The sequence below is a fragment of the Acartia tonsa genome, chromosome 14, assembly GCF_053477335.1.
Source record: "Acartia tonsa isolate MP-2025a chromosome 14, ASM5347733v1, whole genome shotgun sequence".
Lineage (NCBI taxonomy): Eukaryota > Metazoa > Arthropoda > Copepoda > Calanoida > Acartiidae > Acartia > Acartia tonsa.
In genome coordinates, this window is record NC_137273.1 from 39372846 (window position 1) to 39389146 (window position 16301).

General features: G+C 32.7%; 1 protein-coding gene across 1 annotated transcript in view; it reads right to left on the minus strand.

Annotated features, from left to right (window-relative positions):
- LOC145306063 (bicaudal D-related protein homolog) overlaps positions 1 to 16301 on the minus strand; it is a 318688-nt gene that overhangs the window by 208294 nt on the left and 94093 nt on the right. The window contains exon 3 of the mRNA XM_080147993.1: positions 14136 to 14235. Within this exon, the coding sequence (XP_080004119.1) occupies positions 14136 to 14235 (100 nt within the window). The remainder of the gene's footprint in view (positions 1 to 14135; positions 14236 to 16301) is intronic.

The window sequence follows — 16301 nt, forward strand, 5'->3', positions numbered from 1 at the left end:
GCACAACAGCGTGACGTCCTTTTGTCCAAAATTTTATTTAATCAAACCAAAATTACGTTACAAACTAAGTCTGGTCCTTCCAGGGATCTTAAAAGGACTCTCCACAGAAAAATCAACTTTGGATTTTTGAAAATCTAACCTGAAATTATTATTCTCTGTTCAATTTTAGGCATTTTTTGTTTTTGTGGCATCGCGATCGAAGCCCTTTGAAAATTTTGTCCGCCGCCTATTTGTACTGCCGCTATAACAATATATACTTCACTTTCCTCCACTCAATATATGTTCGCCGCTAAAGAACATTTGCTCCATTGCAACCGGCCGCTCTACGATTTATTCTCTTCCTTGACTGGACAATCCTGCCGCCTCCATTTTGTGTTCGCCTCCGCCAAATATAACCATCTTTTGCCGCAGTTGCCGCATTCATCGCCCTTCTCCGCCGCTACTCCGCTATACATTGCGTATGTAGCTATACACAACACCCCCAGCCTCCATTTAATTTCTGAACAAGGGAGAGGGGAGCATGTATTAGAAAGCGACGTACAGCGGAGTAGCGGCGGAGAAGGGCGATGAATGCGGCAACGGCGGCAAAAATAGAAGCTAAAAATCACTAAAGCAGCACAAATTAAATGGCGGGAGGATTCACTTAAAGGAGGTAAAAAATTTCAAAGGGCTTCGATCGCGATGCCACAAAAACAAAAAATGCCTAAAATTAAACAGAGAATAATAATTTCAGGTTAGATTTTCAAAAATCCAAAGTTGATTTTTCTGTGGAGAGTCCTTTTAAGGGATAAGACAATGGACGATAAATTGATATACTCTCCCCAAAATTAAAAAAAAGTTAACCCCTATGTGGACTAAAGTTATTGATGGGAAAGTTTAAACATTGCTAATTTGAACAAGTCAAGATTTTATAGAAATCCCTCTGTTTTTGAAGTCAACAAATTATTGGAGAACTTTGGGGACCAGTAATATTGCAACCTACCGAGAATATAATTTAAAACTAAATATTATTTCTTCCTTTGTTCTGACCCTATTTTTTTTTTTTTGAAAATGATTATTTATTATTGAATTTTGGAAGGGGAATATTTAAACCTACCCCATAAAAAGTATATTTGTTATTATTTTAACAATATTGGAGCAGTTTTTAACGTTAATAATAAAAGAATGAATAATTTCCCAAAGTTTCAATAGGAAGTAGTCCCTGAATATGAATTTTTAATCATCTCCTCCCCCCATTAAGTCTAAGCTTTTTAAAATTTGGTCGGGAGAGGGGGGGGGGTAATTAATTTATCTTCCAACGCCTTATCCCTTATATCCTAGGGTTTCATCAAGCGTCATTAGGACTTTATACTTTCTAGACTCAGAGAGGGATTTAGGGATAGGTCACTAGGCGAGAATTTAATCTCTTCCTGCCCACCATCGAAATTTCATTTATGCAGAAAGTTATTGCGTTAACAATAAAAGTGATTTTTAGAGCACAACCGCTTTCTTTTAAATTATATTGAAAAATATAGGAAGTTGAAAGTTTTTATGTTAGTTTGTTCACATTAGTGATTAGGTTAGATAGGGTACTGGGTGGCCAATCACCCCATAAATGTTGTGCATAGAATCCTTATACTAAAGTAACAGGATGTCTGTGTGTCTGTGTATCTGTGTGTCTGTACCGAAGGATCTCGCTAACCGCTGAACCGATTGGGTTCTCCTTAACAGGGTAGATTGTCATATGTCCCGGGAAGGTTTTTAACTATTTTGGGGGAGGGTACCACCACCCTCCCAAGAGAAATCACATTAAAATCGAAAAAAAATTGAAATATTTTCGCCGCATAGTGTCGCTAGCGTAGTCTCGCTAGCGTAGTCGCGCTGCATAGACGCATGAATTTAACAATTGATAACATAGACAAGTTATTTCTCAAATTAGATATTTAAAATAAAAAAAACATTTAAAGGCCACTAGAGGCCTCTAGGGGCGTAGCCGCTAGTAAAAGATAATATATTAGATTACTTTAAAAAATGAGTGGGGTTACAGTGCTCGTAAGGAACTTTGAAGGAAAGAGTCAATAATGTTTTTGGTTGATTTTGATCGTTAGGGAAAGGAACTGGATTTAGATTAATCTAATGAACTATATACTATAAGGGATCTTAGTTAAATATCCTTACATTCTAAAATTATTAACACATTTTGCAGAACAAAATGTAATTTAGATGAAAGTGTAAAAAAATGATTCTCAATTTTTATAATTTTTGCTCTTTTTTTTCATTACAAAGATAGTTTTTTTTTGCTGGAAGGGAGGGGACAATTGGACTGTAAATTACACTGAGACCCAATGTTGAGTATACAGGTCGTCAGAAACATAGTTTAAAACGTTTTAATACTTTTAATAATTTGATTGTGATATACAACTCAGTATCCAAACTTTTTTACTAATTTACAGAAGGGGTAATTTTGTTTATAATAATTGGATATCTATTACCGTCCATTGTCTTATCAACAGATCTATAGTATACAGATGTAGATGTATATACAGAAAACTACCTTCCTTCCTTTTTCAAAGACCTCTTTTGTCTGCTTCTAAATTATTTTCTGCTACTTGGGTGTGTTAATATATGCGACACCATTGGTTGATTTTCAATGACCCAATAGAAAGGTTGTACAAGGTGGTTGCGATGGGGAGATACAGTTATTTTACCCTTTCTCCCTCTAGTGTTTTACTCTAATTTCTTATCTCTGATGGATAGATATGAAGTTATCTATATTATGTCAATTAAATGGAACTTTTCTCACAATTAAAATTCAATAGGGAAGAACTTGAAACATCCCCCCCCCCCTTCCTATTAAGGGGCGTGTAAAGTATTTTTCTCAAGGGAGGGGTTGTTATTTTTTCTCAGTAGGGGATTTAGATTTTACGGATATCATTTTTTTATTAAAACAGCCTAAAAACTTACAAACCAATATATGAAGCATTTTTAAAAATTATGGAGCAACAAATTCAATGTGTTTTATGAGCTAAATAACAGCCTAAAACCAACCCTAAATGTAAAATAGTCTAAAACCATCCCGAAACCTATAAGAAGCTTCCTCAAAACGGAGAACCCTTTCGGTTTAGTAGTAATTGAAATCTTTCGCTTCAGTATCTGTATGTCTGTCTGTAGCTAAGAATCTCGCTAATCGATTAACTGATATTGTTTTTTTATAGGTCCAGAGAAGGTTTATAGCTATTTATGAGGGAGGATGTACCTTGAAAAGATAAATAAAAACCTCCTCACAAAATAAAAACCTTTTTTATTAGTAGCGAAGCTACTCTATAATTCACTTTGTCCGTCCGTCAGTCAGTCCGTCCGTAACGCTATGGGGGAAATGGGATTTACTCAGCTCCTATAAAAGATAGAATGCTGAAATTTTTTTACAACATTCCCATCATTAAGGAGCACAATTGACTATAAAACATCATTGGCGTTCGGACCGATTTTTAGCAGGTTTTAGGCTATTTTTATATTTTTCACATTTTTCTCTATATCTTCAGTGTTTATGGTCCGATTTTCAAAATTTTTTCAGTTATAGATATCAAAATTAAATTTCCCGTCTTTTAAAGAAAACAACCATGACGGCCAGACTGCCTTTTTAGCAGGTTTTAGGCTGTATTTTATATATTTAACATTTTTCTCCATATCTTCAGTGTTTATAGTCCGATTTTCAAAATTTTTCAGTTATAGATATCAAAATTAAATTTCCCGTCTTTTAAACAAATTAACCATGACGGCCAGACTGCCTTTTTAGCAGGTTTTAGGCTATTTTCATATATTTAACACTTTTTCCATATCTTCAGTGTATATGGTCCGATTTTCCAAATTTTTTAAGTTAAGGATTGAAAAATTAAATTTTTAGTCGTTTTAATAAAACAACCATGACGGCCAGACTGCCTTTTATCAGGTTTTTGGCTATTTTTATATGTTTTACATATTTCTCCATATCTTTATCAAAATAATTTTTTCCATTGTTATGAGCATCTTTAATATCTTTAATATAATTTACTTTGACCATCGTCATCATGCAAAATAAAACAAGGTTTCATGTTTTTTTTATCCAATAAATCTATTCTTGATTTTAGTAAAAACCTTTTAAATTTACCTGTACGTATTCCCATCGACGATTTTTTGTGCTTCGCTACTTATGGATGTTGTCATCCTTGTTAAAAATATAATGCAAAGTTGAGGATCGTTTCTTAAGTGCCCCAAGAGGCCTAAGGGCGTAGGTTGCAAATCAAATAAAGAGTGAAGCAAATTGGGAAGGTGCAGTTTGTGCTGTTGTAATAAAATGCGGTTTTGATGATGTGCTTATGATGATTTACGCGGAAGTGAAGGCTCACCTCAAAATTTTACTTCAATTGGTCAAAATATTTAATTCAAGAAATGTGTATTTCAATTAAATAAAAGATTAATATAGAAATCATAAAACCCTTTGACATAAATTAATATGTATGACAATTTTATCCATATAATACACAGCATAAACAATTTTAATATGTTTCAAATTATTAATACTAGCGCCTGCATTCCTAACATCTAGAAGCGCTGTATGTTAGGGGTAGGGATGGACAAGCTAATACCATTCTATGCCTTAAATTTAAAACTAAAACGTCACCTGGATTTTTTTCTTCAAAATCTTAAGCTACAGACAATAAAGTATATTATATACTAGGATATAATAGACTAGCGGCTACGCCCCTAGAGGCTTCTAGGGGCACTTGAGGAGGAGAGAGTCGAATTTAATAATTCAATTTCTTATTTTAGATTTTTAAAAAAAGTAACAAAAAATTTTGGGGGTGGCGAAAAAAATTTGGTTTTTTTTGGAGGGGGGGGGGGGGATTTTTAAAATTTTTTTGGGGGGTTGGGGGTGTCCCACCCCTCAAGAAAATAGTTATAAACCTTCCCGGGACCTATGAGAAGCTACCCTGTTAAGGAGAACCCGATCGGTTCAGTGGTTAGCGAGATCCTTCGGTGCAAACATACAAACACACAAACACACAGACAAACATCCTGTTACTTTATTGTAAGGATATGATAAAGTCAGAGGTTGGACTACATAGATATATTGTCAAACTATTTTCTTATTATTCTAGGGAACTGAAATCTGTTACTTTAATTGATTTTATATTTAAAATCAGGGACGGAGGTGACATTGGTATCCAAAGTTTTTTATAACCTCTTTATCCCATTCGTTGGCTAAATAACTTTGGGTACTTTTATTAAATATTTTAGCGAGTAATGTCCAAACATTTCAAATTATGATCTAGTCTAGAGAAGGGATAATTCAATTTATCATCCAATGTCTTATCCCTTAAGATTCCTGATTAAAGATTGATGTGTTTATGACAAATACTATACCTTGGGCACTGTGTTCCAGAAATCCCGAAAAATGACAAAAAATCATAGAGAGTGTATATTTGAACATTTTAATGAAATTTTATTTAAAAAGCAATAAGTATACATAAATCTTTTAAAATAATTGTGAAAAATACTTATAATAGGGGTTTTACACAAAGGGCGTCAAGGGGGGTGTAAAGATAGTCTAATAAGCACATTTCAGAAGCTGTAACTTCCTTTGTTTTTGAGCTACATTGACGGGAATTATATCAAAAGATATTGCACAACCCAATAATCAATGTTAGGTAACCCTTAACAGTTGGGGGGGGGGGCGACCCCCCCCCCCTTACAGGTATTTTCTATCTCATTTTCTGTGTGTGAAAGATATAGAGCTTTAACTGAGTGACTTGTTTAAAATGGGCACGACACATACCTGAAAGTTGAATATCTCCATCCTGGCGGGCACAGGATGCCAGGATACCTGGCAGGATCATACAGGTAAAGAGCAAAAATATTTTTTCATGACTTAAACTTAGCATTTCATCTTACCAAATACTAAAATATCCTATAATACTACATCCCAATATGAAATCTAGTTGTTCAAGTAAATTTCCGGTTCCAGGTATTATCCTGGAGGTCCTGCAGGTCTCAAGAAATCTTTAATTAGCTCCTGTTACCTCAATTTTTGACTTAGAGACTTCAAATTTTAAACTTAAGCTAATCTAACAACATTACACGACCAACTAAAATTTAATGAAAATCTGCAGCCGTTTTACCGCAGACTGCTGCCCCTGAAATTTATATTTTGAGATTTCTAATACAAAGTTTACATACAGATCAGTCAATTTCTTACTCATTTTCTGTGTGTTTTTTTTTAGCAGGGAGGGATGGAACAATGGGCTGTTTATTTTTATAGTCCACAATGTTTTATATTAGTGTTTTCTCATTTGTAGGCATAAAAACTTTTAGACTTTATTAATTTGATTGGTTGGTTTATTAGTTGAGTGTCCAAACATTTCAACAACTAATTGTAATTTATAGAAGGGGCAATTTTGTGTATTAGCATTGGGGATATACATTAATTTATCGGCAATTGTCTTATCCCTTTAGATCACAGATATGTAAGACTTTAATTTTTATTTTCATTTTACTTTAAAGGAAACAGTTTCTATCTTAATCAACATAAATTCTACTCTTCTTTGTTAATAAGTATGAAAGAACCTTTTGTAAAAGGTTGCTCAATAAAAGGGTAAAGGGAGTATATAATGTTAAAAATATAAAATCAGAATATTTTTTCTTGATCAAGCAAAACACATACAAAATTTTTAGACTTCTAGCTTTAATGGGATCCAAGATTAATATATATCAAGCACCCCCCCCCCTCCCCCCCTAATAAAAAGGTATAGTTCAGATAAGAGCTTGAACATTATTGGATAATCATTTATTTGATTTTAAAACTTTTCTTTACTTTAAGTTTAATTGAATAGGTGTTTTAAGTAATAAGAAATATATATTACTTTTATGACTTAAAAATTGTTATTTTTTGGTTAACCCTAGTTACTTAAGAGCTTAAAAAAGCAAACTTCGCTAGATTTCGGGAGATTAGGCTAAGGTTCTATGATATTATACATAGTTCTAATTTACTCATACGAGAGGATTTTATTGCCATCCTTTGCCATTTTTAGTTCTGGACCCAAACGTAAAATTTTCATTTCAAGAAAATTGTTTATCTTACAAGAAACGGGTATGTCTAGAAAAGTACCTACAATTACAACAAAAAATGGAGATTTGACTTCTTTTAAAGGCTAAACGTATAAATTATTATATACTGATTCCAAAAATATATAATACTCAAAAATAGCTTTAAAAATAATTGGTTCACACTGATTTGAAATGTAGTTTAGTTGACCGAAAAAATAGTTGTTTACTTTGATGAAAAGGAACTTAATTCCAAACCTCTGGTGTAATTACACATCAAATTCTTATTTTTCATAGTAAAGAGCTAATTCTTTCGGCTTTATTTCCAAAAACTTGTGTATATTACTAAACAATTGTTTAAAAGTGTATTTTCCAAAATGTAAAAATCGATTTTTTGTCACTGTCAGGAACATAGTGTTGGGTAAACAGAAATGGAAGAATCAATAAGAAAATTACAGGGGTCGGACAATGGAGATAAATTTGATATTAAGGGGATTAATATTTAGTAAAAAAATGGGGATTCAATTCTGAAATTTTAAAAATTAATTCAAAATAACTGCGGGTTTTCTTAAAGTGCCTGTTCGAGAACCTCAACCCCCCTCTCTTTTTTTTTGAATTAAACTGAAAATAAGGGTAATTAAGGGTAGTTTTTACTTTAGATGTGTTAGGTCATATTAGGTACAGGGTAGCCCCGTAGGTGTTAGGCATGTAAAATTAAAAGGGGGGGGGGGGTGCAGGTTTCGGTACTCACTAGGCAATCTGAGGGAAGTATCCTTTTGCATGACTCTAATGTCACTTGCTAATCTAATCCTAGTAAAACTTTCACAAGTAAAAATCAATCCATTTCATGGATTTTCTACACATCCTTCCCTATAAAATCTAGACGCATTGTGCGGACATGAAATTGGTTATTTTGACTATTTACATGGCCAGGGATCTAAAGGGATAAGAAAATGGCCAATAAGTTGATTTAGATTCCCAGTGATGAGATTAAAAGTTAAATTGCAATTAGTGGTTTAAACCTTTGAAAAATCAACTTAAAGAACCAGCCAATCAAAATCTAATCTAAGTCCCTAAAGTTGTTTATCCAAAGAATAATAAAACTTTATTATAAAAATTTGGGGACAAGTGTAATAAACAGCCCAATGTCCCCTAACTCCCTGAATTTAATACTATTCTAATAATGCCATAATGACTGTAGTTCTAGTCATTTGTTGATATAATAAGAGAAGAAATACAAACTGTCCCAATTTTGTATAACTTTTGCGGAACAAGTCCCAGTTACGTCATATTTTTCTTTCCCGAAAAAGAGAAGGGGGGAAGAAAATCTCTTCAAAAGAGATGGGGAAAACCCCCTTTTCTCCCATCTCTTTTTTCTTCCCCCCTTCCCTTTTTCGGGAATGAAAAATATGACGTAATGGGAACATGTTCCGCAAAAGTTATACAAAATTGGGACAGTTTGTATTTCCTCTAATAAGAGCACAATAGTTTGACAGTGAATAAAGTTACAAATGAATGGATGTTCTCTAAATGTACCCCTATTGTCAAAATAAACACTTAAATTAAATCTGACAATGACAACATCCATGAAAATTTAAAGACGAAAAAACACACAAAGGCTCTCAAGTTTCAAAATAAAAAGTGGTTTCAATTTATAAAGAATGTAAAAATCAAATAACAAAATAAACTATATTGTAGGAAGTCATGAAAAATTTCATAAAATAACTTTCTTGGTCTGATCTCAAGGGATAGGGCAATGGCCGAAAAAATTATGTACATCCCCGATGATTATACACTGACTTACCCCTTCTATAGATATAAATTAGTGGTTGAAACGTTTGGACACTCAACTTGATAAACCAACCAATCAAAATTCACTAAAAGTCCCCAATGTTGTTCAGCTAACGATTAGGAAAAAGGTTATTATAATAATTTAGGGACTAGTGTAATAAACAACCCAATGCTCTCTCTCTCTGCAATTAACGTCTGCTAGAAATAGCTTTTTAAGTTGGTCAAATTATTTTATCTTGGTAAACCATCTAACGTTATAAATCTATTAGCTATCCGTTAATATCATACATACAGACAGACATACACTTATTATGCAGCAGCATAGCTTTTCTAAAAGATTCTCATTGAAGTGTATCTAAGTATTCTTTGAAATTGCATTGCTGTGTCATTTAGAGAGAAAAAATTAACATCAACTCATTTCACTTTTTTCTACAGGAATCGATTAATGGTAGATAAATTTGTGTTTTATTGATAGTTTTCATACAGAAAAAGGGGTATTGGATAACACATAAACTAATACCCCAATAAAATAATTTTGATTTTCTTTAAGATTATTGGCGAAAAAGTTTAAACACTGTAAGTTAGAATAATCCAATCATATTTAATAAAAATACCCAAAGGTTTAAGCAAACCAATGAGGGAACCTTCATTAAAACTTTGGGTACCAGAATAATTTACAGTCCAATATACCCCCTTTCATATGCATATGTACAGACTTGTAAAGTAATAATGTGACTATTTAAGAAGTGGCTTATAAACAGTTAAATTTGTACAGCCTTTTTTCATGCATTCATTAATTTCAAATAATCAATACTATAGCTATTAAAAGACCCACGACCATGGCTGAACTCGTAGCTCATCCGATCGTCCACGGGAAAGTGATGAGTTCGAATCCCTAATTAGAAAGGCGTCAAAACTAAAGTAGTTGAAATTTCCTTCTGCTGCTATGTAATAGTTAGGGAAATGCCATGGCCCAATTCAGGCACAACCCATCATCACTAATAGTCAGCATTAATAGCATAATTTTTTCTTCTTCTATTTTATAGATTACTAGAGGCTTCGCCCCTAGCCTCTAAAAAAACATCTATGTCTAAATCGGCTAAGTAAATCATATTGTCTCTTTATAACAGATACACACACGCACACAGACAAAGTTAGTTATAAAAAAGCTTCGCTACTGAAACTTAGATTGATAAATTTCAGGGCTCGGCAGCCACCTATAAGCCTTTGGGATATCAACCTTTTACAATTCAAAAAAAAAATCAGCTTGAAGTCTAAACCTGACCCAAATATGGCAATAATGTATCTTTTCAAAAAATTGGCAAAATATCCAACAGGTTTGAAAAAGAAGCATAATCGCGGCTGACGCGCGCGGATGCTGAGCCCTGATAAATTGGTAGACATTTGAAATTAATAATTTCCTTTTGGCACAGAAACAATTGAAACATAAGTAACTTTAACATTTATGATAGCCAAATATTTGTACAATCTATCTGTCTGTTTGTCTGTCTGTTTGTCTGTCTGTTTGTCTGTCTGTTTGTCTGTCTGTCTTTCTGTCTGTCTGTTTGTCTGTCTTTCTGTCTGTCTTTCTGTCTGTCTGTCTTTCTGTCTGTCTTTCTGTCTGTCTGTCTTTCTGTCTGTCTTTCTGTCTTTCTGTCTGTCTGTCTGTCTGTCTGTCTTTCTGTCTGTCTTTCTGTCTGTCTTTCTGTCTGTCTTTCTGTCTGTTTGTCTGTCAGTCAGTGTCAAGTATCAAATCATGAATCAAGAACATTTAGAAAAAGATTTAATCTGTTTGTGTGTGTGTGTCTCACTTGTCTGTCTGTCCATCTGTCTGTCTGTCAGTCCGTCTGTCTGTCAGTCAGTGTCAATTTTCAAATCATGAATCAAGGACATTCAGAAAACGATTTAATGAATAAATATAAAATTCGATTCTTGATATTTGAATTTATTTGTTTGTATGTGTGTGTGTGTGTGTATGTGTGTGTGTGTATCTAATTTTGATAAACATAATAATATTTTACTAAAATAGTAATTTGAATAAATTCTTGATAGAGCTATCTGATTAATCTGAAACTCCTTATAAATTATTTTAGGTTTCATCAAAATCAAGATTTTAAGGGATATGACTATGGACGGTAGATTGAAATACATATCAAAAGACTATAAACAAAATACTCTGTATAGTAAATTTATTGGTTGAAAAGAATGGATACTACTTGTTTAAAAGTTATATAAAAGCTTTGTGTGTAATTTACAGGTCAATATCCCCCCCCCCCCCCTCTCCCCGGTATAAATCAGTAAGTTGTATTCGTGACAATCCGAAAATTTTTCCCAAAATTGATTGAAAGATGGACAGAAAAGAAATTATAGAAACAGACCCCCCCCCCTCCCTCACAACCACCCTCCCCCAGATATTAAAAAAGGCCCCCCACAAGTATTTATGTACATATTAAGGATTAAATGCTAGGCCAGGGGGGGGGGGGTATAGCAACTTATATTTAAACAATACAGTTTGTATCCAAAATGATCAATAATTTTATTTCAAAGGGGAGAAAGAAGTTACCTGCACTGCTTCAAATAGCCTAAAACCTATCACTACAAAACTTCCCGGAAAACTTCAGACCTACCAATCAAATGGTTTTCCAGGTCTTAATGAACAAACGGACAAACATAAACACCCACCCACCTTCTCCAGTCTATGAAATTTCTAATGAAAGTGTATAACAAGAATGACAACATTCATAAGTAGGGAATCACAATAAATGTGAATTGACCTAGGATATAGTGAATTTTAGAGCTGATATTCATTGTAAAAAAATATATATGGTAGTAAAGATTATAAATCATCTTTAATACGGACCGACAGACAGAGTAAATGATAAGCTGGATCTTCATTGGTAAAGGAAATATAATAAATTACACCTTTTTTTACAGACGGACCGACGGACGGGCATTATGAATTACAATGTAGCTTCGCTACTAAAAATGTCCTTTAAAAAGGCATTTTTGAGTGATTGAAAAATAATGAAAATCACGTTTCGAAACAAAACGGGCAAAAATCAATTTATTTTGAAGTGCCTTTTTTGATGTTTCATCATCATATGTCTTTCAACCACTTTCTCTCTCCTTCTCTTTCTTTTGATCTTTCTCTCTCTCTCTTTCTTTATTTCCTTCCTTCTTTTTCTTTTTTCTTTTTCCTTTCTTTCTTTCTCTTAACTTTTCTCTTTCATTCTCTGTATTTTCTTTTTTCTCTCTCTTTTTTTCTCTTTTTCCCTTTTATTATTTTTTGTTTTTTCTCGTTATCTATTTCTTTTTCTATTTTTTCTACTTATAACTTAAAAAGTATCTTATATACATAAACGTTTACATACTTAAAAAATTTTCGGTAAATAATAAAAAAGGTTATTTTCTATATAAAAAAACACTACATTAATAAAATGACGTTCAAAGAAAAAGAAGTATTATAACTTCATCCCCCAAAACAAGAAATATTATGTCAATAAATAGCGAAGCAAAACTACTATTTAAAAAGTTGTGTTAACCCTTCTTGTGGTGATTGCCCTAAACCAAACAAATTTATATGGTAGAACTACAACTAAAATTTAAGGAGGGGGGGGGGGAGTAAAGATTACCATACACACTAGGGGCACAGATGTTAGTCTTATAAAACCGACAATTATTGAGAAGCATCGATTACTAAAACTGTTATTTATATTTTCTAGAGAACCCCTTTTCATTTTTCAAGAAGAAATAAATTAAAAACTGAAGTACTAATAATATTGTTTACCGATATTACAAATATATTTTTCTTGAATGAAAGGCGATAATGTTAACATTATCGTATGGGAGAAGATTGATGTAATAATACTCTGTTGCTTATTATAGTTTGATTTTCATGAATTATAAAAGCTTAATTGTTTTTTTTCTACTCAATTGTAGTATTTAATTTTTTTTGTCGAAGGTCAAAAATTTGGAACATACGATAAAAAAATACACATCTTAGATCAACTGAAAATTGACTACCCATTTGTTCCCTAATTTCCAAAGTTGTACGACAGATAATATTGCAAAAGCTATATTTTCAGCTATTCCGGTCAAAAGGAAAAGCAATATAATGTATAAACGATTTATATATGATAAATTCAAAATTTTAATGTTTCAAAATTATAATTTTTTTGAAGTTTGAAGCTTTTTAAGCTAGTAATAAATATAGAGATAGAATGAGGATGATCGGTACAAAATTGGAAATTAAGATTCAGCTGACCGCATCTTAATACTTTCTTCAAACTTTTCTAATATAAAATGAAGTGTTTAGCAGAACGATTTAGATTTTTCTTTATTTTTCTGTTCAATCATATCTCTTTATTTTGTACATGTGTAAAAATAAAATTAATAAATAACGTTCTAAAAAAAGTGAATTTGGAAATAGATATTTAGTAAATAGATAGATATATCAACAGATAAATAGTTATATAGCTAGATATCTGGATGTCCAATCTTTAGATAGCTAGATATCTGTATGTACTAACCCCGTTTAACAGAAGATAAAGATAGTAAGATAGCTAGACATCTAGATGTCCTAACTGGGAAGTTAAGGTCCATGGCTAAATCTTCAGTTAAAGATAGTAGATAGCTGGATGTCCTAACTGGGAAGTTAAGGTCCATGAATAAATCTAAAGTTAAAGATAGATATCTGGATATCGTAACTGGTTATAATCTATGGCTAAATTAACAGACAAAGATAGCTAGATATCTAGATGTCCTAAGTGGATGGCAAGGGTCCATGGCTAAATATACAGCTAAAGATAGTTAGTTAGTTAGATATCAAGATAGTATGATATCTAAAAGTCCGAACTAGGTGGTTAGAATCCATGGCTAAACCATCAAATAAAGAAAGTGATATCTAGATAGTTAGATTCCAAGATATCCAGATAGTAAGATATCTAGATAGTAAGATGGAAAAATATGTAGATATCTAGGTAATAAAATATCTAGATATCCAGTTAGTAAGATATCCAGATAGTAAGATATCTAAATATTGAGATATCTAGATATCCAGAAAGTAAGATATCTAGATATCCAGATAGTAGGATATCTTGATATCCAGATTGTAAGATATCTAGATAATGAGATAACTAGATGCCAGAACAAAAAAAGATAGTTAGCTAGCTAAATATCTAGATATCCTAACTGGGAAGTTAGAGTTCATGTCTAAATGAACAAATAAAGATAGCTAGATATCTAGACAATGATAGTTAGATGTCCTAGATATCTGTATGTCCTACCTGAGTAGTTGGGGTCCATGGCTGAGGTTGACCTGCCGCTAGCTTGCAGGGAGTAGATATAATCGTCAAGGGAGTAATTCTCTACTATGTTGTCACCTCCCTGAAATAGAAAAATATTATTCATAATTAGAATGAAAAATAAAAAAATGTCCCTATGACATTTACATGTAGGCATATGTCCAGGTCTAGCTATTCTAACAATTAATTCTACAAAAAATCACGAAACCTTTGGAAGTTTGATGGAGGTATATCTTGTTTTTTTTATGTAACTGAAGAGGTGTGGGTAAGAAGGGGAGGAAAAGGGGAAGGGGGTTGTGGGGAAATTTTCCTTTAGAATTGTTTGCCAGAATATCATTCCCTTTTCCCTGATAGATGTATTTTGTAGCATGACCGACAGACTAACGGATCAAGTAAATTATATACTGGATGCTCAATGGTGAAGAGAATTTTCACTAAAAATTTCAGCTGTCTATCTTAAATGGAATCCGAGATAATCATATATATCCCCAAATATGACAAAAATTTCAAATTGCAGAGTAGTTTCGCTACTAAAAATGTTTTTATGTTGCTTATTGTGAAACTAAATTGCAATTTTGACTACAGTTAAAAAAAAAACAATTTCTAAAACATATCTTATGAACTAAAGTAACGGGATGAAGGTTTGATCTTTCTTTACATTTATCTATTAAAAGTCTAAACCGATAGATCTAATTTTTCAGGGAAGCTTGATTCTACTCCAGGGGAAGTTTTAGGCTATTTAGCTGGAATTAAAGTTTTATAACACGCTTTCCCATCGCTAGCTTTGGTACTTTATTTCATCTAGATTAGTTGATTTTAAATACAAGTGCCCACACTTTTCAACCAATAATTAAAGTCTACAGAAGTGGTAATTCATCCTTTAAAGTTTATGATCCATTAATCTTTTTAGCTATCTATCGTTACGATTCATTAGAGTTACGAAACAAAACACATAACACTTTGAAAATAAAATGTATAATAAAAATAAAAATATTCAAAATATAACAATTTGCATTTAAAGCCAATTGTTATTTTATATTACAAAATTTATTTGCGGTTTTTCCCATTTTAATGTAATACTATATTGGATATAAAATAAGTGGATATATTGGGGAAATTTGTTGTTAATTTAGGTTGCTAATATGGTCAGTTCGTTTATCCAGTAGGAAGAAAGGGGATGGGGTGAAGTGGATGGAGTTGATGGATGTATCGTTATATTAGCCAGCTAGAAGTAACACTTTATTAGAGAACATGATTCTGATGCAACATCCAAGTATTTATATATCGATTAATACAACAAGTAATAGAAGTATTACATACATTCTTAGAGTTTTTAACAAAGACGATTACATTCAATAAAAAGAAAGAGAGAGAAAGAGAGAGTGAGAGTGAGAGAGAGAGAGAGAGAGAGAGAGAGAGAGAGAGAGAGAGAGAGAGAGAGAGAGAGAGAGAGAGAGAGAGAGAGAGAGAGAGAGAGAGAGAGAGAGAGAGAGAGAGAGAGAGAGAGAGAGAGAGAGAAAGAGAGAGAGAGAGAGAAGAGAGAGAGAGAGAGAGAAAGAGAGAGAAACTACGGTGATATAGAGCCATGCGGAGCGGACGGTCTATCAATCTGTCAGACATATCCTAGTTTTAGAGAAGCTACGCTTATAAGAATCTAACTGTAAGTACCTACAAGGTATAATGCAAAATATTGAGTGTAAAAGGTTTTTGATTAATTTAGCGGATATTTATCAAACTAGTTTTTATATTTGCTAGTACTTAAGTAGCTTTTCCAAAGATTACTTTGTCCGTTAGCACGTACGTTTGATTATAAGTAGCGCAGCTGCTTTATAACTAGAGTTGCCTATAAATGCATATGTAAACCAAGAACAAGAACAAAAATTAAATGAGGGAGGAAACATTGTTTTCCTTAATGCTTTAACCGCGACCTCTCATTTGTTGGCTTGTCAAATCCTAATTGGGTTGTACAAACCTTCAGTAACTAATTATACAATAATTTTAATCCACAAAAGGGGTAGTTTTCTTAATCGTAATTGGGGGCGTGCGTCAATTTATAATCCATTTTCTTATCCCTTAAGATCTATTAAAACATTATCCGCAAATTAAGTTCTTTTTTTGGCATAATGTGTCAAGAATGACTTTGTTGTT